Below are 23559 nucleotides of genomic sequence, written 5' to 3' on the forward strand. Positions count from 1 at the left end.
ACCAGAGGACGGAACCAGAGGACGGAACCAGAGACCGGAACCAGAAACCGGAACCAGAGGACGGAACCAGAGGACGGAACCAGAGGACGGAACCAGAAACCGGAACCAGAGGACGGAACCAGAGGACGGAACCAGAAACCGGAACCAGAGACCGGAACCAGAAACCGGAACCAGAGGACGGAACCAGAAACCGGAACCAGAGACCGGAACCAGAAACCGGAACCAGAGGACGGAACCAGAGACCGGAACCAGAAACCGGAACCAGAGGACGGAACCAGAGGACGGAACCAGAGACCGGAACCAGAAACCGGAACCAGAGGACGGAACCAGAGACCGGAACCAGAAACCGGAACCAGAGGACGGAACCAGAGGACGGAACCAGAGACCGGAACCAGAAACCGGAACCAGAGGACGGAACCAGAGGACGGACCAGATGAGGTCTGCCTTCTAACAGAGATTTCTGATCTCAATGTGACTTGGTCAAATAAATAAATAAATGCAAAGTGTTCCACCATCATAAAAACCTGTGAAACTGGTTTAAACACCTGGACGTCCTGCAGCCTCTTCGCTCCTTCCTGCAGTAAAAGATGTTTCTGTCTCATCACACACTTCTGGATTAAAAGGTTAAACTTCCTCCAAATGCACTTTTTCCAGCTCAAACATGTCTGGAAATAAAACATGTACTGTAGAAATGAATGAAGATTATCTCATGTCTGCTGAGCCAACAAGAATAACTACAAGTTGATCATCTGTTTGTTTTGCTTTCTCTTTCTTTAAAAATGAATTATTTTGTGGTTTTTATTCAACGAATCAAAATTTTCCCAGAAACTGATGAAGCTTGGATCCCTGATCTGTGATAAAAATCACTCTTATTGATTTCAGGCCGTTTAAGAGACCTCTGAAGTCCAACTAACCCGCGGAACCATAGATGGATCATAAACTGATTATTTAGCAAAAACGGGAGTATTAGAAGGTCGGTAAACTCCAGCTGTGATTGGTGGAAAGGGGAGTGACGTCACGGGTGCAGCCGGGTCGGTGTTGGATGCAGGGACTCGGAGAGGACCCAGTGTTGGTGGGACTGACTAGATCCGGGACTAACAGTGCAGCTTCTCCAGGTTTTCTGCTGATTTGGGACCAACCAGAAGCACCGACCCACGGATCCATGGTGACACGGCGCGAGCTTTCTTCCCACATCGATCAGGTAAATGGTCCTGATGGGGGTCCAAGTCGGGTTCTCCCGAGTCTCCGGGACGGGAAGGTTGTTTATTGTTTTACTCTGATGTAAAACCCCCACATCCTAACAGATCGTTGGAGTTGGAAGTGGGTCAGGAACCCGCAAACACCCGAAACAAGCCGAACTTTCTGGAGTTTATGTTCTGGAGCTGCAGCCAACTTTCCGCTGGGTCCAGTTTCAGAGTTCTGATGATGAGCAGAGAAAAGTTTCATCTCATTAGAAATGGCTAGACCTACATTTTACCTCCACTTTCCTCCCAACCCAGTATTTTATTCTGTGCGCGGGCGCGTGTGAATACGGTATGTTTAAATGCTTGGCTTGTGAGTTTGTGGTCTGTGGGAATTGATGGGTAACATATTTATATGGGATTTTATTACGTTTTTATGATAAAACACGTGTTGTGGCATGTCTTTGTGTACAAAGGGCTTTGTTATTAACCGATTTATGTCAATATGGAACAAAATGTCTGAGGAGTGTTTCCAACTCCTGTTCAATCTATCACCAGGAAAAGGGGTTCCTCAGTGTAATTTAGTCAAATAAGGAGGACAGGTTGACCCAAAAGAAATCAAAACAAGTTAAAAGATCGTTTCTGCTGGTGAGTTTATGGTGTTTTATCTTTCAGGTATTTGAACTTGAACACTTATATCCAAGTGTCTTGTTAGATATAAACAGGTCTATGAAATTATTAAAATATCAACGCTATCAGAGGATAGGATTTATCTTCAGTCACATTTCAAGCGGTAAACAGCGAGCTTGCGGTTCGTCTGAAGTTGCAGCCTCATGAACTGCATGCTTGACATAAGGAAAGAGAGGTTGAGGGAACCTGAAACTCCTTCCTGCTCCCACGGTTTTTATTTGTTGATCCCCTGTGAAGCCATGCTGTTGTGATGGATGCAGTATGTGGTTTTAGTGTTGTATTGCTGAAATCTGCAAGGTCTTCCTGGGTGGGAGCATATGTTGCAGTAAAACCTCCATATACTTTTCAGCATTGATGGAGTTTCACAGATGTGGAAGCTGCCAGTTTCAGATACACTCATTTAGTTGTGTGCAGATGACCTGACTCAGAGTTGTATTGGAAGTCTGAGGTGTACGGTGTGAGGAGAAATAGTGCGACTTTAGTCCCTTGTGGTCTCCCGTGTGATGCTGACACACAAGCTTTCTGTTTGTTAGCTAGTCATAAATCCAGTTGGATGTGGAGGTATGCACCTGGAACTTCTGGAGTTTCTCACATAACAGCAGCTAAATGTATTAAAAGCACTGAGAAATGATTCTGAAGGAGCTTCCTGATTGGTCCAGATGAGAGCGGGCTCTTTGAAACGGTAGATGATCCTTCAAACCCCAGAAAATTATGATGCATCTGGGAGTTTATTGTTTCTTTGATTGTTTATTTACTCTGGTGAAAGATTAATCTGATGGAACGTTAAAGTGGAGCAGGGAGGGAGAACTTCACTGGACATGGGGCGGGATTAGGGTGTTTTGTTTGCAACCTGGCAAAGACTGAGGCCATGATGTCAGGGGCAGGAATGCCAGCTGGGTTACATATACAGCCCACTGCGACAATAACAATTCAGCTGTCTGAGTAGATGATGTGGACAGAAGCTTGGAGGTCTGAGGCACAGAGCATTTCCTCCTCTACCTGCTGCACATGAAGCCATCGTGGCAAAACGCCAGACAGTTTGAGATTTAGATGCCATCTCCTCCTCAGTCAAGTTTTACGTCTCTGTTACAGCCATCATTTTGGTCCTCAGTGAGCTCAGTCAACACTGTGTTCTGTAATCAGTCCAAGCTGAACCACATCAGGCTTCCTCAACATCCATCGGAGTCAGCTGCAGATCCACTTCATCAACCTCAGCTGTTGTTTTGTCAGGCACAGAAAATGAGCCTTGATGGGAAAGTGCTGCCTGTGCCCATTTCCCTCCTGAAGATAAAAAACAGACCAGTACAGAGCACCAGGATTCACACACACACAAACAAGAAGCTACATGTATTCACTCCTTAGTTCAAGTAAAGATTACTGGTGATGAATGCCATCATGAGCACAATTTATTCTATCTAGATGCTGAGTTTCAACCAATCGGCAACCTCCGGCGGTTAAACGTGAAGCCTATGTGGAAGTCCATAAAACTGCAGTTCCCCCTCCATCCACTAGGGGCTGCAAAACAGAGCAAATCCCCATTGACTCCCATGTTAAAAAGACCAACTTCACAGCAGGAATAAACATGTTTACAGCAGGAATAAACATGTTTACAGCAGGAATAAACATGTTCACTGCAGGAATAAACATGTTCACTGCAGGAATAAACATGTTCACAGCAGGAATAAACATGTTTACAGCAGGAATAAACATGTTTACAGCAGGAATAAACATGTTTACAGCAGGAATAGACATGTTCACTGCAGGAATAAACATGTTCACAGCAGGAATAAACATGTTCACTGCAGGAATAAACATGTTCACAGTAGAAATAAACATGTTTACAGCAGGAATAAACATGTTCACAGTAGAAATAAACATGTTTACAGCAGGAATAAACATGTTTACAGCAGGAATAAACATGTTTACAGCAGGAATAAACATGTTCACTGCAGGAATAAACATGTTCACTGCAGGAATAAACATGTTCACTGCAGGAATAAACATGTTCACAGCAGGAATAAACATGTTTACAGCAGGAATAAACATGTTTACAGCAGGAATAAACATGTTCACTGCAGGAATAAACATGTTCACAGTAGAAATAAACATGTTTACAGCAGGAATAAACATGTTTACAGCAGGAATAAACATGTTTACAGCAGGAATAAACATGTTTACAGCAGGAATAAACATGTTCACTGCAGGAATAAACATGTTCACAGTAGAAATAAACATGTTTACAGCAGGAATAAACATGTTTACAGCAGGAATAAACATGTTTACAGCAGGAATAAACATGTTCACTGCAGGAATAAACATGTTCACAGCAGGAATAAACATGTTCACTGCAGGAATAAACATGTTCACAGTAGAAATAAACATGTTTACAGCAGGAATAAACATGTTTACAGCAGGAATAAACATGTTTACAGCAGGAATAAACATGTTCACTGCAGGAATAAACATGTTTACAGCAGGAATAAACATGTTTACAGCAGGAATAAACATGTTTACAGCAGGAATAAACATGTTTACAGTAGAAATTAACATGTTTACAGCAGGAATAAACATGTTTACAGCAGGAATAAACATGTTTACAGCAGGAATAAACATGTTTACAGCAGGAATAAACATGTTCACTGCAGGAATAAACATGTTTACAGCAGGAATAAACATGTTCACTGCAGGAATAAACATGTTTACAGCAGAAATAAACATGTTTACCATAGAAATAAACATGTTTACAGCAGAAATAAACATGTTTACCATAGAAATAAACACGTTTACAGCAGAAATAAACATGTTTACAGTAGAAATAGACACGTTTACAGCCGGAATAAACATGTTTACAGCAGGAATAAACATGTTTACAGCAGGAATAAACACGTTTACAGCCGGAATAAACATGTTTACAGCAGGAATAAACACGTTTACAGCCGGAATAAACATGTTTACAGCCTGGTACAAAAATCCATTTTAGGTTTAATAGGTCAGGTTTACCTTCATGACAACTGTGGGGGGAGTGAATTTTTTTTCAAACTCTCGCATTTAAAAGTAATTTAATCTCAAAGTTCGGCATATTTAGGGGCGTGTCCTTTTGATTGACAGGTATCCGATCTCCTGTTTCAAGTCAGAAAAAGTAGAACAACCGCGGTTTTTAGCCGGTTAACAACGTGACTTAGCTTTAGCCCGCTTACCTCCGTTAGCTGGTTAGCTCCTGTTATCTGTGGGTTAGCTCGGTTAGCTCTTAGCTACAGAAAGCTCAATGTCAATCATCCACCATGACGCTCACAGCTCCCCTCTCAGCTCCACCTCTTTGCCCATATTTGTATTTTCCGGGCGAGATGACACGCATGCCCCTGCCAAGATGGCGATGGTAGGAACCGCCCACCGAGCTTCAATTCAGCTCTTTAAAAACCTACGGGTGACGTCACAGAGGCGTTGCCCATCTTTTATATACAGTCTATGGTTTCAACCCTTAAAATCTTACCCTTTTGGTGATTTACAAAAGTTTTCCAAGCATTTATATAATGTCTAGATGGTTTACAGTCCAGCCACGGCACACAGTGTTTATTGAGAGACTCCATCCATCTATCCATCCATCCATCTTTTAACCACTTGTTCCAAAGTGATCACAGGAAAGCTGGAGCCCATCTCAGCAAACATTGGACAGATCAGCAGGATTATTCAGAGACTCTGTGTAGTAAATCCACAATGATCCACGATTTATTACATTTTCATCACCATCATATTTTTGTGTAGCATATAATCCTCCTGCTAAGGACCCTTGAGGTAAGACATTTTCCCATTTACTTGCATTACAACTAGGGCTGCACAATTCTGGATAAAATGAGAATCACGAAAAAAAAACCTTAAAACCCAACAGAACAGAGTTTATTCATAGTACTAAACATATTTAGGGCGGTTTTGACTCACCTCCTGTTTTTCCCACATTATTCCTCTCTCCTACAACGTCCATTACATTACAGCATATGGCCAATTATGCAAATTAGGCTATGACGTCATTCAGTGACTTCTAGAGCAGCCAATAGCTACTTTCTTTACTTTGGACCAGCAAAGTGACCCAAAAGAGACACTTTGGCAGACTTTGTTTTGTTGCTGTTTGTTTTTTGTTTTTTCTGTAGTTTTCTTCCTTTTGGTTTGTTTCTAAAACATGAACATATGTCGGCAAAAACATAACTTTTAAACTACTTACTGGACAGACAGTTTAAACTGGACATTAACAATCTAAATGGACCAAACAGAGACGACAGAAATGTTAGTTTACATCTCACTCTGTAAGCCAGGCTGGGATCAGCCGTGGATTTGCACATGCACTATTCATTGTGACCGTGCCCGTGGACTTGTGCTGGTGTCCTCTCTGCTCCTCTGACCGGCTGGGAGTGCTTTATGATGGGGAGAGGCTCCCACCGCTCGTTCCTGACAGTCACTGCTAAACAAGATGTGCTTTCAAGTCAGTCGCCAAAACACCAGAAACGTCTCCAGTAAGAGTTGCTAGATTTGTCGCTGGTCACTTTTAACAAAAAAAAGTCGCCAGATTTAGCAAGAAAGTTGCCAAGTTTTTTTTCCTACCAGCCGGCATCTGAGTCACGTGGTGTAAGGATCTGCTGTTGTCATTTGTTGAAGGAGAAAGAGGGAGCGCTTGTTTTAATGCAGGTGATGTCCCAGTTCGAAATGCGATACATTCATGGTCTTTTTTTTTAAATTTTTTAATTGTTGTCATTTGAAAATGAGATCGTATACAAGTAGGAATCAAGATTGCAATTTTTTCACGATTAATTATGCAGCTCTAATTACAACTGCATGTTTTATTCTCACTGCCATTTTTACTGGCCTCAATCCAGATGCTGAGGAAAAATGCACAGTGGCCCCTGAAGCTGGTTTTGTAAGGATAGTAGGTAAATACTAACATAAATATGTGGAAATGAAAAATAGTGTAAATATGTAAGCAGTTCCTGTTGTGTGTTTGCTTAAATGCCCCTTGGTTTCAAGTTGGATGCACTTCTGAGATTTTTACACGTGTCTTATGTTTTTATTGTCTTAAAACAATAAAAATTATTATTATTATTATTATGATAATTATTATCATAATAATAATTAATATAATATAATAATCATTATGATAATAATAATAATAATAATAATAATAATAATAATAATAATAATAATATAATTATACATTTTATATAATAATAATAATAATATAATTATATTTGTCTCTGTGTGGCCCTGCGATGGACTGGTGAGCTGTCCAGGGTGTACCCTGCTTGTCGCCCAAAGCCAGCTGGGATAGGCTCCAGCTTCCCCACCACCCTGAATTGGATTAAGCGGTTCAGAAAATGAATGAATGAATGAATATAATTATATTATAGTATTATATAATAATAATAATAATAATAATAATGTAATAATAATAATATTATTATTTTATAATTATTATTATTATAACAATTATTATTTAAAAAATACATGTTGTTTGGTCAAAAACGTGTCTTACAAGTGACTTTTTATTCTGGTTAATATGAATACATTTCTGATATTGTGTTGCAGCCATGTGTCTTAACATAAACCTGTCTGCAAGCTCAAGTCTGACATTTAGTGATAACCGTCAGAGTATTCTGTTAAAAAGTGTAAATATATCAATGGCTTCTGCTGTATGTTTGTTTCAGTGCCAACATTTTTCTCCTGAAAGCCAAGACTTGAGAAAATTAGGTGTGGCTTCATCACTGTTGGTCTGTTTGTTTGTTTTTTACCAAGTTCTTTTTGTAATGAATTCAGTTTTATTCTTGTGGTTGGCCTTTATGCAGCTATATCTATTGATACACTCATTTTAAATTTTAGCTTCATAATCTGACAGCTGAGGTTGTCCTGAAGACACCTTGTCTGCTTCTACAGGCTGGTGGAGATTACAGAATGGACCGAAAATATTTGAAGTGTCTGAGTTTGGTTGGACTCGAAGCGTTAGAAAACTTTGTAAGCTGTGAAGGGAAGTAAAGTGTGAGTTCCGGTTTGAATTTGGTCATGCAAACCTTTTAGCTGTTTGCATAGTTAATAGATGAACAACATATTTCTGTTGCTTTGAACTGTGGGGTAACTTTAGTTGGTCAATGAACAGCTCCTAGATTTATTATTTTATGTTTAGGGACCTGTTGCAGGAACCATTCATGCTATAGATGTTCCTTTTTGTTCTTGCATTACATGTGAAGTGAAATCATCATGCTAATGTCAATGTGCTTCCACATTGAGCTCTTCCTACTGTCTCATCTCGAGAAAAACTTTCTCTTGCTGGTTCTGGCAACAGCTCAGCATGCAGGTCTTTGTGGCACTGGTGGTGCTTGGCTGGAATGTGTTGTTGTCCAGTTCATATCCAGCAGGAGTTGCTCCACAGCACTAGCCTTGTTTGTGCAGCAGTGCAGTTGTCATTAGTGCTAGTGCCTGCAGCAGCTGTGCCCTCTCTTAACTCTGTGAAACCAGAGAGGACAGGCTTTACTGCCTTTACTGGCCCACAAAGTCCCTGCTCAGACAGACTGTCAGCAGCCACCCAGCCACTGCAGACATCTCTGTAGACATCCTCCGTCATGCTGTGTGTTTGAAAAGAGGCTAGCCACAAGATGTGGGGAAACTTTCAGGCCTGATGAGGTTTAGCTATCTCATTATCACCAAAGGATTTCAGGAGCAGCTGGAGTCATGAAGGAGCCATATTCTGCTGCTCTAAACAGCTGTTTCTGAAAGAAAGACAAACGTATGGACTGTGGACTCTGACAAATTCTAAATGCTCCTCTGGAGACTTCACTTCCAGTTTTCTATTTTACAGCTTTACACCTTTTAAATGAACGAGTCTCACAATGAGAATAAATCACCATTGCTACAAGTTGTGTTCTTAGAACTGATGCTGATTTAACGTGCAGTTTCAGATAACATGTTTAGACCTGAGGGTCCTGATCTCTGAAGGGGGGAATAGCTTTGAGATGATGAATCTCAACATCAGGAGGTCATTTTTATAAGCTGAAATAATGACTGAAAGATTTTAAAAGATATAGTAGAAAAATGTCTCCTTCCGAATCTGAAAAAACAAAAAACTGTTTCATTACTTTATTTTCTACCTTGATCGAATACTGTACTGATACAGATCTCTAATTAGCTCACATGGTGAGACGAGTGTGTGTGGCATTCCAGGAGAGGTGACCAAAGGCTACTCGAGGCAATTTTACGTATAGTGGTTAAAACTGCAGTAAACTGTCCATCCATCCATCCATCCATCTTCTGCCGCTTATCCGGAGTCGGGTCGTGGGGGCAGCAGCCTAAACAGGGAAGCCAAGACTTCCCTCTCCCCAACCACATTTGCCAACTCTGCGGGGGGATCCCGAGGCGTTCCCAGGCCAGCCGAGAGATATAATCCCTCCAGCGTGTCCTGGGTCTTCCCCGGGGTCTCCTCCCAGAGGGACGTGCCTGGAACACCTCACCAGGGAGGTCCAGGAGGCATCCTGACCAGATGCCCGAGCCACCTCAACTGGTTCCTCTCGATGCGGAGGAGCAGCGGCTCTACTCTGATCTCCTCCCGGATGACCGAGCTCCTCACCCTATCTCTAAGGGAGAGCCCAGCCACCCTGCGGAGGAAACCCATTTCAGCCGCCTGTATACGAGATCTCGTTCTTTCGGTCACGACCCACAGCTCATGACCATAGGTGAGGGTAGGAACGTAGATCGACTGGTAAATCGAGAGCTTCGCCTTCTGGCTCAGCTCCTTCTTCACCACGACAGACCGGTGCAGAGTCCGCATTACTGCAGACGCCGCACCGATCCGTCTGTCGATCTCACGCTCCATCCTTCCCTCACTCGTGAACAAGATCCCGAGATATTTAAACTCCTCCACTTGAGGCAGGACCTGACCCCCGACCCGGAGAGGGCAATCCACCCTATTCCAGCTGAGGACCATGGTCTCAGATTTGGAGGTGCTGATTCTCATCCCAGCCGCTTCACACTCGGCCGCGAATCGCTCAAGTGAGAGCTGGAGATCACGACCAGATGAAGCCAACAGGACCACGTCATCTGCAAAAAGCAGGGACCCAATCCTGAGGCCACCAAGTCGGATCCCCTCAACACCTCGGCTGCACCTAGAAATTCTGTCCATATAAGTTATGAACAGAATCGGTGATAAAGGGCAGCCTTGGCGGAGTCCAACCCTCACCGGAAACGAATCCGACTTACTACCTGCAATGCGGACCAAGCTCTGACACCTGTCGTACAGGAACCGGATAGCTCGCACAAGGGGGTCCGGTACCCCATACTCCCGGAGTACCCCCCACAGGAGCCCCCGGGGGACACGGTCGAATGCCTTCTCCAGGTCCACAAAGCACATGTAGACTGGTTGGGCAAACTCCCATGCCCCCCCCCAGGACCCCAGAGAGGGTATAGAGCTGGTCCACTGTTCCGCGACCAGGACGAAAACCACACTGCTCCTCCTCAATCCGGGATTCGACTATCCGGCGGACCCTCCTCTCCAGGATCCCTGAATAGACCTTACCAGGGAGGCTGAGGAGTGTGATTCCCCTGTAATTGGAACACACCCTCCGGTCCCCCTTCTTAAAAAGGGGGACCACCACCCCAGTCTGCCAGTCCAGCGGTACTGCCCCCGATGTCCACGCGATGCTGCAGAGGCGTGTCAGCCAGGACAGCCCCACAGCATCCAGAGCCTTAAGGAACTCCGGGCGGATCTCATCCACCCCCGGGGCCTTGCCGCCAAGGAGCTTTTTGACCACCTCAGCGACTTCAGCCCCAGAGATAGGAGAGTCCACCCCTGAGTCCCCCAGCTCTGCTCCCTCATGGGAAGCCGTGTTGGTAGGATTGAGGAGGTCTTCGAAGTATTCCCTCCACCGACCCACAACGTCCCGAGTTGAGGTCAGCAGCTCCCCACCTCCACTGTACACAGTGTTGATGGAGCACTGCTTCCCCCTCCTGAGCCGCCGGATGGTGGACCAGAATCTCCTCGAAGCCGTCCGGAAGTCTTTCTCCATGGCCTCGCCGAACTCCTCCCATGCCCGAGTTTTTGCCTCGGCAACAGCCGAACCCGCATGCCGCTTAGCCCGCCGGTACCCATCAGCTGCCTCCAGAGTCCCACAGGCCAAGAAGGCCCGATAGGACTCCTTCTTCAGCTTGACGGCATCCCTCACTGCTGGTGTCCACCAACGAGTCCTGGGATTACCGCCACGACAGGCACCAACGACCTTACAGTCACAGCTCTGGCCGGCCGCCTCAGCAATAGAGGCACGGAACACAGCCCATTCAGACTCAATGTCCCCCGCCTCACCCGGGACATGGTTGAAGCTCTGCTGAAGGTGGGAGTTGAAGCTCGCTCTGATGGGGGACTCAGCCAGACGTTCCCAGCAGACCCTCACAACACGTTTGGGCCTGCCAGATCTGACCGGCTTCCTCCCCCACCATCTGAGCCAACTCACCACCAGGTGGTGATCAGTTGAAGCTCCGCCCCCCTCTTCACCCGAGTGTCCAAGGCATGTGGCCGCAGGTCCGACGATACGACTACAAAATCATCGAACTGCGGCCCAGGGAGTCCTGATGCCAGGTGTACATATGGACACTCTTATACTGGAACATGGTGTTCGTTATGGACAATCCATGACGAGCACAGAAGTCCAATAACAAAACACCATTTGGGTTCAGAGGGGGGGGGACCATGCCTCCCAATCACTCCCCTCCAGGTCTCACTGTCATTGCCCACGTGAGCATTGAAGTCCCCCAGCAGAACAATGGAGTCCCCAGAAGGAGCACCCTCCAGCACTCCCTCCAAGGACTCCAGAAAGGGTGGGTACTCTGAACTGCTGTTCGGTGCATAAGCACAGACAACAGTCAGGACCCGTCCCCCCACCCGGAGGCGGAGGGAAACTACCCTTTCATCCACCGGGGTAAACCCCAACGTGCAGGCACCAAGCTGGGGGCTGATGAGAATGCCCACACCTGCTCGGCGCCTCTCACCATGAGCAACTCCAGAGTGAAAGAAGGTCCAGCCCCTCTCGAGGGTTCTGGTTCCAGAGCCCAAGCCATGCGTCGAGGTGAGTCCAACTATATCTAGTCGGAACCGCTCAACCTCGCGCACAAGCTCAGGCTCCTTCCCCACCAGAGAGGTGACGTTCCACGTCCCTAGAGCCAGCTTCTGCAGCCGGGGATCGGACCGCCAGGATCCCCGCCTCCTGCTGCTGCCCAGCTCACATTGCACCCGAAATAACAAAGTATTTAATGAAAATATTTCATTCATTCAGATCTACAACGTGTGACTTTAGTGTTCCTTTTATTTTTTTGAGCAGTGTAATTTTTTTTCTATTCAGCCAGTTCAACAAAATGTGATGCAATATATTCTGCAGGTTTGCCTGCAAACAAAAAAGTAGAATTATAAAACCCTCTCAGTGTTTGGATGGAAAAGTAGAATTTCTTTGAAGCACCAGAATAGCAGCTGTTTTATTTCTGACATAAACAAAACCCACAAAAAGAAAGCCGAGTCGCTTCATCATGAATATACAACTTATCCCACTGTTTGTTATTATTTGACTAAATCCATTTTCTGCTGCTGGATGGATCTTGACTTCCTCTCTTCACTACAGCAGAGCAAGAAATTGACAATTGAAACAAAACTTCTTTCAGTTGAGTTAAATGTGAGCTAAGGTTTGAGGCAGATAAACCTGCAAAGACTGACGAGAGAAAATTTGATCTGAGGTCAAAGCGTGAACTCAAAACCAGTCCTCCATCAGGGAACTTCCAAAGATGGGATATTTAAACTTCAAGAAGGAGCATTTACTGAACTTTTTAAAAAAAATTAAGCACAAACACACTTAACCAAGAGCCAATTAGAAAATAAAAAAGTAGAACAAAGACTTTAAGACAATGGTTTTAACATTTGTTCTGTTGTTCCTCTTTGCTTGTTATGAATGATGATTTCATATCTCCGCTTACCTCTGTGTAAAGGTGCAGCTCTGACTGAGATGGCCAACTTGCTTTGCTGCCTCCAGACGTTCCTTCTGGCTTTGGTCTTTTATTACATGCCCTGGAACATTTCCTGTCTCAACTTGGAGGATCCCAATGTCTGCAGCCACTGGGAAAGGTAACTGACTTGACTTTAATTGAATTGATTATTTTTTTATTTATATCATTATATTTTTCAATGTTTTATTTTATTTTGTACAAAACAAAAAAGTTAAAATCTAATCTGTCAAAAGAAAATGTGAAAATTGTCAGAATAAATAAAAAGACTTCTTTAAAACTGTTGAAGACTTGATAATAGTAATATTGATAACTAAAACTGTGCTGTTATTACATAGTGGCAAGTGTTAATGCGACAATGTGTAATGACTGAAGTATAATGCATATATATGTATATCGTACTGCTTTGAATGTGTGATGGTTCCAGTTGTTGGTGACATTACCAAGTTGTAATTAGCCACATGTTGGCTAATTCCTGCCTTTATTTGATGTGCAGCAGCATTGCCTATCCTTAATGTTCCTTCAATATTTTACTTCTGTAGTGAGTAAAGTGCAAAGTTTAGCTACTTCAGAGACAGCACTGTTGGTCAACTGTAAAAGCACCATAGACCTCAAATAAAAGATAGACAGAACCCCTGTGATGTCTCCCGTAATTATGCCGAATTTTGGGATGAAATTGGTTATGAATCATTGAGTTATAAACAAAATTATTACAAGTTATAAAAACTTGACCTACTAAACCTAAAATGTTTTTTGTACTAGGCTGTAAAAATGTGCATTTCTGCGGTGAAGTCGGCCTTTTTAACACGGGACTCTATGGGAAGTTGGGCTGTTTTGGAGCTCCTTGTGAATGAGGGTGTTCTGCAATTTTTGGACTTTCTGCAGAGGCTTCACTTTTGACTGCTTAGGTTTACGTTTAATAAGCACGCAGTGGATTCATTTCCGGTCTTAGAGTGCCATGTCGAGGTGATTTAAGGGAGCACTTTTCTTTTTATGTACTGCTCATAGCACATCAATGCAGCTTGTTGAAATATTGGTGTAGAACTTTCAGTTTTAGTCAACTGTAGAGTTTAAAAGCTGCATCTGGGCTAATTTTGCTCTATCAGAGATTTAAGTGTGCTTACATCCCATTTGTGTCTGACCCCCTATGCTATTATCTGTTCTTTCACGACCTGTGAGAAGGAGGGAGAAGAAGAGGTGCAAAGACAACCCAGAGTAAACGAGTGAGGAAAATTGAAGAGAAACTGAATTACTCTCCCTCCTAATGCATCAACTGGAACATTGGTGTAAATAAAATAAAATAAAATAAAATAAAAAATCACGATTAAATTTTACCCAATGTCATTCAGATGTCTTTCTGGGGAGGGGGATTTAAGATAAGGGAGCGCTGGCTCAAAAGAGGTTGAGAAGCAAGCACTAAGCCAACTCCTATCACACATGCGGTCACACATACAGTATGTACACGTGAGTGGAAAGAGACAAAATATTATATGTTTGACTATAAAGCTGTGAAGAACTGAGATGGTTAAAATGCTTTGCAGAAAAAAATGATTAAACTTCAGCGTCTCATACAATTGTTATATTTGAATGTTGCATCAACCATTTTTTAAAGACAGAAAATAACTGAGGTGTGCTTTATGTAATGTTTTAAACATTGCCATTTCATTTTTTAACTTGACCTAGTCTTATTTGTACAGCTTGCAGACTTTGCCAGTTGTAACAGACTCTGCCAGTAGCAGCACTCATCTGAGAGCAATGAGTGCAATCACGCAACTAGATGCAGTGTGAATGAAAGCAGCTTCAATGAAAAGGAAAGTACCACCATTAATTTATGTGAAACCTGCTGGTGTCGAAGCAGCACAGGTCAGAGTTACAGAGGAGCATCTCCATTTGTACATGGCCGTATTGAGATACTGACACAGAGATTGACTGACTGATTGAAAGACTACAGATGCACCTGCTGTTGACTCCAAATGTTGTTACTAGTATTAAATGTACAGGAAGGATGACTAAAATCTATTTTCATTCATTTTATTGTCAGTTGTTGGATTTTTTCCATCCTAAAGTAAAATTTTTCTGACAACTCGGTATAAGGCATCACATCTTTTGGACAAGAGAAACTTCTTTTGACAAATTCTCCACCATGATTGGTTAATTACACTGCAAAAACTGAAATCTAGTGTAATTGGTTACTCTAAATTGTCCCTAGGAGTGAGTGGTTGTTCGTCTCTGTGTGGCCCTGCGATGGACTGGCGAGCTGTCCAGGGTGTACCCTGCCTGTCGCCCAAAGCCAGCTGGGATGGGCTCCAGCTTCCCCGCAACCCTGAATTGGATTAAGCGGTTTAGAAAATGAATGAATGAATGAAACTGAAATCTAAGTAAGATTAAAAATCTTAAATTGACGACACATATGTTTTTTTTATAGGTAAGATAATTGCACAGCAAAAGTCATAGCACACTATTCCCAATCAAGATGCAAGTTTTGATTTAACTTTTGTGGGGACAGAGTTGAAGCTGCAGGTGGAGTTAGACTGAAATTCCTAAAAATAAATGTGTGCCTTTAATGCTTTTAACATCCATAATGAGGAAATGAAAGACAAAAACATCAGGAAATCTTCCAATAATCTCTAGAATATTTTAATATAATCTTATGTCGTGCCAGTTCCTTTGTTTTTTCTGCTTTGACAGGCCAGTTTGAACATAGAAGGCTGTGCCCCATGCTCCATTTCTGAGCTTGATGATGTAAAGTTTGATGGCTAAACACAGTTTTAACAAGCTGATGAACTGTGTGGAGCTTTCTTATGTTTGGTTCTTCCCCTGCAGCAGATCCTGTCTTTGCTTCAAAGCAGCATTTGATTTAACCTGACAGAGTCTGACAGAGTGCCTTGAACTTGAGTTACTCATGAGAGCCATTTCTCTTTACTTTTCTTTTTCTGTGTAACCTCAGATAAAACTACATCTTTGATGTGAAGACATGACTTATTGCTTTGTACCGACACTTCCACCAGCAATAGAAAAACACATTATTCGAGATACAGTAAATTAGTGACCACAGAGAGCGTGTTCAAGTTCACGAGGCAGTCATAAGGTGGTGTTTGTCTCCACCCCCTGCCTTAAGTCTTTCTGACACACTCATTCAAGCACAGGACCACACACAGAACATCTTTTGGGGGATGGGGGGAAGGGAGTTAACAAGCACACACATTTTGGTGGAAAACTCCAGCTCTTTATACTAACTATGACCACTACAACCAAACATCTTGTCATATAGCCTGGTTCTAACGTTAGTCTAAAAGCAACACTGCACCATGTCTGCAATCCGGGGGGGGGGGGGGGGTGGGGGGGGGTGGGGGGGGGTGGAAGATAAAAAACATGTGAGATGATTAGATCATGAGACTAGTAAACAATATGGTTTAGCATATTCTTGCTAAAATTCAGACCTTTCCTGAAAGAGACATTGTCTGGATGGGTGCAGATGGTACTCTAAAACCGCTGTGTACTTTTCAGCAGCTGTCCATGCCATTGGCACTACTGCAACCCCATACCATCAGAGATATGGTATGGGACTACATTGTGTCTGCTGAAATGGATTGTAAGGTTTTAAAACCTCCGCCAAGGAGGTTATGTCTTTACCCACATTTATCTGTTTGTGTTCAAGATAACTTAAAAAGTTTTGGTCTGATTTTCATGAAATGTTCAGGAATTGTTAGAAATGCAAAAAGGAAGAACTGATTTAATATTTGTGGTGATCCTGATCACCGCTTGAATCCAGGAACCTTTTAAAGGCCTTGGTGGAGGTTTGCGCTCTCTGAGTGTTTTTCTAAGTTATACCTGCCCAAATGAAATTACCTTGCATTTGGTAGAGTGCCGGTTTAGAATTCTACAGTTCACATATTGCATACTATAATCAAAATATGTATACACCGGGGTGCAACAATGAAGGGACAGAAATTTAGTTTTGCAAATTTTTAGTTTAGTTGTGGAATAAAATACCTTTTAGTGTAAAGACATTTGTTGATTTCCAAACGGCCTGCTGTATTAGCATATACCAGAGGTACCCAAGGCCGGTCATTGAGATCTACCAACCTGCAACTTTTATATGCCTCTCTCCAACTCACCTGAGTCAAATAGCTGAATTCCCTCCTTTGCATGTCGTCCAGCTCTGCAGAGTCCTGGTAACAGGCCTTTCATTTTATTCAAGTATGAGGTAGATTCAAGGATGGTAGAGCTCAAGGACCAAACTTGGGCACTTCTGATATATGCTAATACATCAGGCCGTGTGGAAATCAAAAGTCTTTACACTAAAAAGTATTTTAATCTGTAGAAAATAAATTTTGTTATCTTCATTTTTGTCCCTATCAAGTTAAAAAAAAAAAAAAGTATTCATGCAGCGTGTGTACAGATGCATAGTAAGATACCTACATGGTATTACATGGATGATTCTGCACACACACTCACATTTCTGTGTCTTCTTGTGGTTTCAGTAACTTGGTGACAGTGCAGGAGTCCTACGCTTATCCTTTTGATCAGGTTTACTACACGAGCTGCACCGACATCCTCAAATGGTTCAAGTGCACCAGACACAGGTGAGGATCGCACCGCCGGGGGCCTTAAACAGATGACTTTGTAAGAGGTTGTATGTGTAAGGTAGTATATCAAAATGATAAATGAACTGCATTTTCACAATAATATTGTAAAACATTTTTAGTCTTTTTCGCCACTCCAATCCTGGTGTTGACATGTTTTCTCTCAGTATTTCTGGGTTAAAAGATGTAAAAAAAAAAAAAAAAAAAAAAAAAAGACTCTTAATGTAATATTGTTCAGGTTTTATTGTTTTATGATTTTGAGCAGTGTATATTACTAAATCAAAAACTTCAGACCAAACCATAGATATAGAAATATAATTAAAACTTTATATTTACGGTTTTTATGCCCTTTTTGATATACAGAATACTGGTTTATTTTTTATACGAAAAACAAAGATGCAACATAAGAGGATTTTTGTGTATCAAAAATATTTGTAGTGAAAGTCCATCCATCCATCTCTCCATCCATCCATTTTCTTCACCACTTAGTCTAATTAACGGTCGCAGGAAGATTGGAGCCTATCCCAGCAATCACTGGGCGAGAGGCAGGGTACACTCTGGACAAGCTGCCAGGTACTGAGATTCAATGGGACGAAACCAGTCCTCACGTAGAAAAGTGTTGGCATTATGCTTTTCTGCTGTGTCATACAAAATTCAGTGGATCACGACATTTTAAACATCATAGAAAAATTCTGGTTAGATTTTAAACAATTAGTGTTTCAACTGATGCAGAATCATGAAATAAGCAGATAATATACGCTTGGCCCCCAACAACACTTCAGAGATGGTGTACAAAGAAAAGCCATCAGCCACTTAGTCTCAGGTAACACTTGTGCAGTATTTAAGAACCATTATCTTTCTAGGTCGTTGTAGGAGATGTGTTTTAGCCCCAGCTCCAACCTCCTTGAGTTTAAAACAGGTTTAAACATGAGTTTACAGGAAAATATTTATGCTGAGAGGAACTGCAAGAAGACATTATCTGTAATGTTATCAACCAACAAAGAGCTGCTGCTCCGATTTTTATTGTGGTGGTCCACCATGCGTTCATCGTTGAATTCTGGATCCATCATGTGCGATTGTTGGAACTGAGCTGATGTCAGGATGTTTGCTTACAAGCTGGAGGTTCCTGGTCGGCAGCAGTACTTTGGACTTTTGTCCAAAAGTTAGGTCAATAGTCCATCCAAAATCTATAACAGTGTACTGCAGTCCATGGAAGACATGCTGTCATCATTTCAGGGTCGAACATAAGGAAAGAGAAGGTTAATAGATTATACATTGGCCATAAATGGTCCCATGTCACGGTTTGGTGGAGGTGTGGACCCAAAATTTGGAGACGGGAGCCACAGATGCAGAATCACGATGCTTATTCCACAGAAACAAAACAGAGGACAAGCAGATACAGGAGGCAAACAGAAATAAACACAATGGACCAGCAAACAGAACTGAAACCGAGGGCTATCAATACAGACAGTAACCAAACAAGACACAGGTGGAATGAATAAACTAATGAGACCAGGTGACTCTAACTAACAGGAACAAAAGCTACACAGGAAAAAAGACAAGTTAACTAAAGAGGGAAAACACGACAAAAGAAAACCGGAATTTGGAACTTAGAAAACATATGAAACAAGATTGGCAGACTGGGGTGGTGGTCCCCCTTTTTAAGAAGGGGGACCGGAGGGTGTGTTCCAATTACAGGGGAATCACACTCCTCAGCCTCCCTGGTAAGGTCTATTCAGGGGTCCTGGAGAGGAGGGTCCGCCGGATAGTCGAATCCCGGATTGAGGAGGAGCAGTGTGGTTTTCGTCCTGGTCGCGGAACAGTGGACCAGCTCTATACCCTCTTTGGGGTCCTGGAGGGGGCATGGGAGTTTGCCCAACCAGTCTACATGTGCTTTGTGGACCTGGAGAAGGCGTTCGACCGTGTCCCCCGGGGGCTCCTGTGGGGGGTACTCCGGGAGTATGGGGTACCGGACCCCCTTGTACGAGCTGTCCGGTCCCTGTACGACAGGTGTCAGAGCTTGGTCCACATTGCCGGTAGTAAGTCGGATTCGTTTCCTGTGAGGGTTGGACTCCGCCAAGGCTGCCCTTTATCACCGATTCTGTTCATAACTTATATGGACAGAATTTCTAGGTGCAGCCGAGGTGTTGAGGGGATCCGACTTGGTGGCCTCAGGATTGGGTCCCTGCTTTTTGCAGATGACGTGGTCCTGTTGGCTTCATCTGGTCGTGATCTCCAGCTCTCGCTTGAGCTGAGATGGACAGACGGATCGGTGCGGCGTCTGCAGTAATGCGGACTCTGCGCCGGTCTGTCGTGGTGAAGAAGGAGCTGAGCCAGAAGGCGAAGCTCTCGATTTACCAGTCGATCTACGTTCCTACCCTCACCTATGGTCATGAGCTGTGGGTCGTGACCGAAAGAACGAGATCTCGTATACAGGCGGCTGAAATGAGTTTCCTCCGCAGGGTGGCCGGGCTCTCCCTTAGAGATAGGGTGAGGAGCTCGGTCATCCGGGAGGAGATCAGAGTAGAGCCGCTGCTCCTCCGCATCGAGAGGAACCAGTTGAGGTGGCTCGGGCATCTGGTCAGGATGCCTCCTGGACCTCCCTGGTGAGGTGTTCCAGGCACGTCCCTCTGGGAGGAGACCCCGGGGAAGACCCAGGACACGCTGGAGGGATTATATCTCTCGGCTGGCCTGGGAACGCCTCGGGATCCCCCCCGCAGAGTTGGCAAATGTGTCTGGGGAGAGGGAAGTCTGGGCTTCCCTGCTTAGGCTGCTGCCCCCGCGACCTGACCCCGGATAAGTGGCAGAAGATGAGATGCAATGTCACAGAATTTAGATCCTTTCAGAGCTGCATGAACTTTGTTCCGAAATCTTGTAGAGACGATGGGATCTGACCTTTTCCAGCACATCCAAAATGTTCCCAATGAGGTTCAGGTCTGGACTGAAGTCTCTGCTCCCTGAACCCCAACTGTATGATCTGTGCTAAATTTATTCTAGTACTGTCATCTTATTGGGTGAAAGGAAGGAAAAAACCTGTGATGAAAAAAACCTGCAGTTTTTCATGTTTTACTTTATGAACTGAGATCTGAACAAGCAAAGCTTCCCCAGACAGAGTTAAATCTATAAACTGCACTGACAGATCAACTTAGAAATATGTTAGTCTAACTTTAGACTAACCAATGAGTGGTTAATATTAAATACAATTTATGTTTTGATGAAATACGCTACCTCTATATGACTAAATTCTTTGGAAATGAGCTGTAATGAACCTGAAAGAATGAAATTTTATAACTTTGATTCAATCCAAAATAATTAATATTGTTCAGTGAGATTTTGTCCAGGTATTTAGATGTGTCCCTGCGATGGACTGGCGAGATGTCCAGGGTGTACCCTGCCTTTCTCCAAAGACTGCTGGGATAGGCTCCAGCTTCCCCGCGACCCTTCATTGGACTAAGCGGTGTGGATAATGAATGAATGAATATTTAGATGTGAGTTCAGCTCCAAATGCCTTAAACCTTTCACCTTCTCATTAACAACAGTTCCAGAGAAAAATGTTTCTGTGTTTTTCCGTTTGTTTTGGACAAGAATAAACAAAAAAAGGTTTTCAAATGGCTGAGATCTTAAAAAGAAGAAGTTAATAATAATTTAACAACAGTGTTATAACAAACCCTCAGTTTGGGTTTTACATACCCAAACCAATTGGTAGAGATGGCTCAGGCAGGTTTATTTCCACAGTTTGTCAAAGAAATTAATCAGTCATGGCAAATTTAGTCTACCTCTACCAGATGGTAGACAAAGACCTGAAAGGGTTACAAAGCTGATCTATGTCCTGCCAAATATTCTTCTATGATATCCAAGAAAGAGTTCATTCTTGAATTGGAGAAATATTAATCCTTTAGTTACTTATATCTGGCAGTAACTGAATATGGTGCTATCTTGAAATGTGGAATTTCAAAGTTGTCTTCAAGTACAAATGTCATCTTCTTCAGAATGATTGCTAGGATATTCTGGAGTCTGAAGATAAAACACTGGCTCAAGTTAAACTGATCTTTGTTCATAAGTTGTGGCTTTGTTTCAGCCAGTGAGCTTCAGCTCAGCCAAAACGGAGCAAAAGCTAAAAGAGAAGGATCCGAACCAAGTAAACAGATTTACAAACTGTTCTGACTGATCTGACCCAAACCATGGTTCAAGAAACCTTCTTGTATGTCTGCTAATGAAATCCTTGTCCTTCCGTCAACAGGCTTGTTGACCGCCACCTTAAGCTGTACTGATCTTGCATCATAAAACAACCTAAAAAATAGCACGTTAGGACAGCACATTTGAAATCAAGATTCTTCTGTGAGTCTGTCCAGGGACTGCAGATGGACTCTAGCTCAGGCTAAAATCTGCTGTAAAGCATCTTTCATTTATGTTTTTACACATGGTCCCTGACAAATAAACTTTTATTAAGATGATCATTTGATCATGATGATATCTAGTGTTCATCCAGAAATACTGGCTGTCTTTTTTCACTGTGGTTGCTTTGATGAATGATGTTTTAAAAATATGTTTATGACTACTGGTGAGTTGATATCCAGGTTTATTTTAAACTGAACTTGATCTTGAGATTTTTGTTTGTTTTTATATGATACTGAAGCACTAGACAACGTCAATACAGTCTGTTATTTTGCTAGCTGGGGTTGGGAGAATGTAGCCTAGCATGCCAGACTGGAGGGCTCTATATATTCAATACAGAGCGACTCAGTCTGGAGTCCCTCCCCTTCATGGGGATTCGCATCGGTCTTAAACAAACTGGCCACTCTGATTGGTTGATCTGAGGAGACGCTTGCCTTGCGTCACCATGCATTTTTCAAAACATTCAAGATGGCGCACGGACGTAGCGAGCTTGCAAGTTGTTGCAAAATCTTAGTTTCTGACTTATGATTAGGTTCAAAAAGCAACAGCGAGTTGCCATGTAGCCTCAGGCTTTTATAGCAAAAACGACACGGGTCATTTATGTCTTTTGTACTCCATGCCATGTTTATTTTCTTCTGTTGCGTTCGCTCTACTGAACACTTCCGGGACACTGTATGCTGCCGCTTTGCTGACGTCACATCCACCGTTTTTGTATTGGTTTACTCCGCGTTTGTTTTTCCCGCCCTGGAAATCTGTGGATGAGAGTCCTGACTCTACGCTGGTACAGCGACAGAGTCTGGCTTGCCAGGCGAGGGAGAAGGCTGCATAAACCACATATCTTCCACCATCCTTGCTTCCAGCTGCGTTCTCCATCCTGGGAGAGGTGTGGCAAGACCTTTCTGCAATAAGTTTGGAAATAGGACTCCTGTAGAGCTTTACAACAAAGAGAGTTTCTGTGCCTGATTAGTTGAAGAACTTATCATATCCACAAACAATAAGAAAAAAAAAACAGATTTTTTTTTAAAAAGTTCTACAACGAGCCTTCACTGGATAAATATCCACCTGCAAAATATTTAATCTTTCATAACTTCCACCAAGGAGGTTGTGTTTTAACGGCTTTTGTCTTTTTGTCTGTTTGTGTTCAAGATAACTCAAAAAGTTCTGAACAGATTTTTATGAAATTTTCAGGACTTGTTGGAAATGTGAAAAGGAAGAACTGATTTCATTTTGGTGTTGATTCAGATCACTGTTTGGATCCAGGAATTTTTTAAAGGCCTTGGCGGAGGTTTGCGCTCTCCCAGCACTTTTCTAGTTTTTACCTGTAAAACTGGGCTTCTCTGAGTATGGCCCCATAGTGAACAGTGGTTTTTACTGTGTGTCCAGGTGGTTTGGTCTGTGTGATTCTCAACACAAACCAAATAAACGGGATGGAAACAATCCCGCCCAATCGTATCCCTGGAATCGAGACTCTGGACTATCCTGGTGCAAATGCCCCATAAGACTGTTTTTGTCTATTTTGCGACTTTCATGAAAATCAGATCACATTTTATGACTAATTTATGCAGACATCTGGGGAAATCGTGAGCGTTTACAAACTTGCAAGTGCATCCGGCATCAGTAGCCTGAGCTTGTCTGGTCCTGTTTGTTCCCTTTCTGTGTGTTTGCAGGGTCAGCTATCGGGTCTCTTATCGACAAGG

At 43.0% G+C, this 23559-nt stretch overlaps 1 protein-coding gene across 4 annotated transcripts in view; it reads left to right on the forward strand.

The window, feature by feature from the left end:
• The first annotated feature begins 1075 nt into the window (after positions 1–1075).
• Positions 1076–23559, forward strand: part of megf10 (multiple EGF-like-domains 10) — a 133192-nt gene continuing 110708 nt past the window's right edge. For all 4 annotated transcript variants that reach the window (XM_079256907.1, XM_079256910.1, XM_079256908.1 and 1 more), the window contains exons 1-4: positions 1076–1201; positions 12867–13002; positions 17366–17467; positions 23530–23559. The exon at positions 23530–23559 is cut by the window's right edge and continues 71 nt beyond it. In XM_079256907.1, the coding sequence (XP_079113033.1) occupies positions 12884–13002; positions 17366–17467; positions 23530–23559 (251 nt within the window). In that variant the 5' untranslated portion in view covers positions 1076–1201; positions 12867–12883. The remainder of the gene's footprint in view (positions 1202–12866; positions 13003–17365; positions 17468–23529) is intronic.

Source organism: Telmatherina bonti (assembly GCF_933228915.1).
Source record: "Telmatherina bonti genome assembly, chromosome: 17".
NCBI classification, from domain to species: domain Eukaryota; kingdom Metazoa; phylum Chordata; class Actinopteri; order Atheriniformes; family Telmatherinidae; genus Telmatherina; species Telmatherina bonti.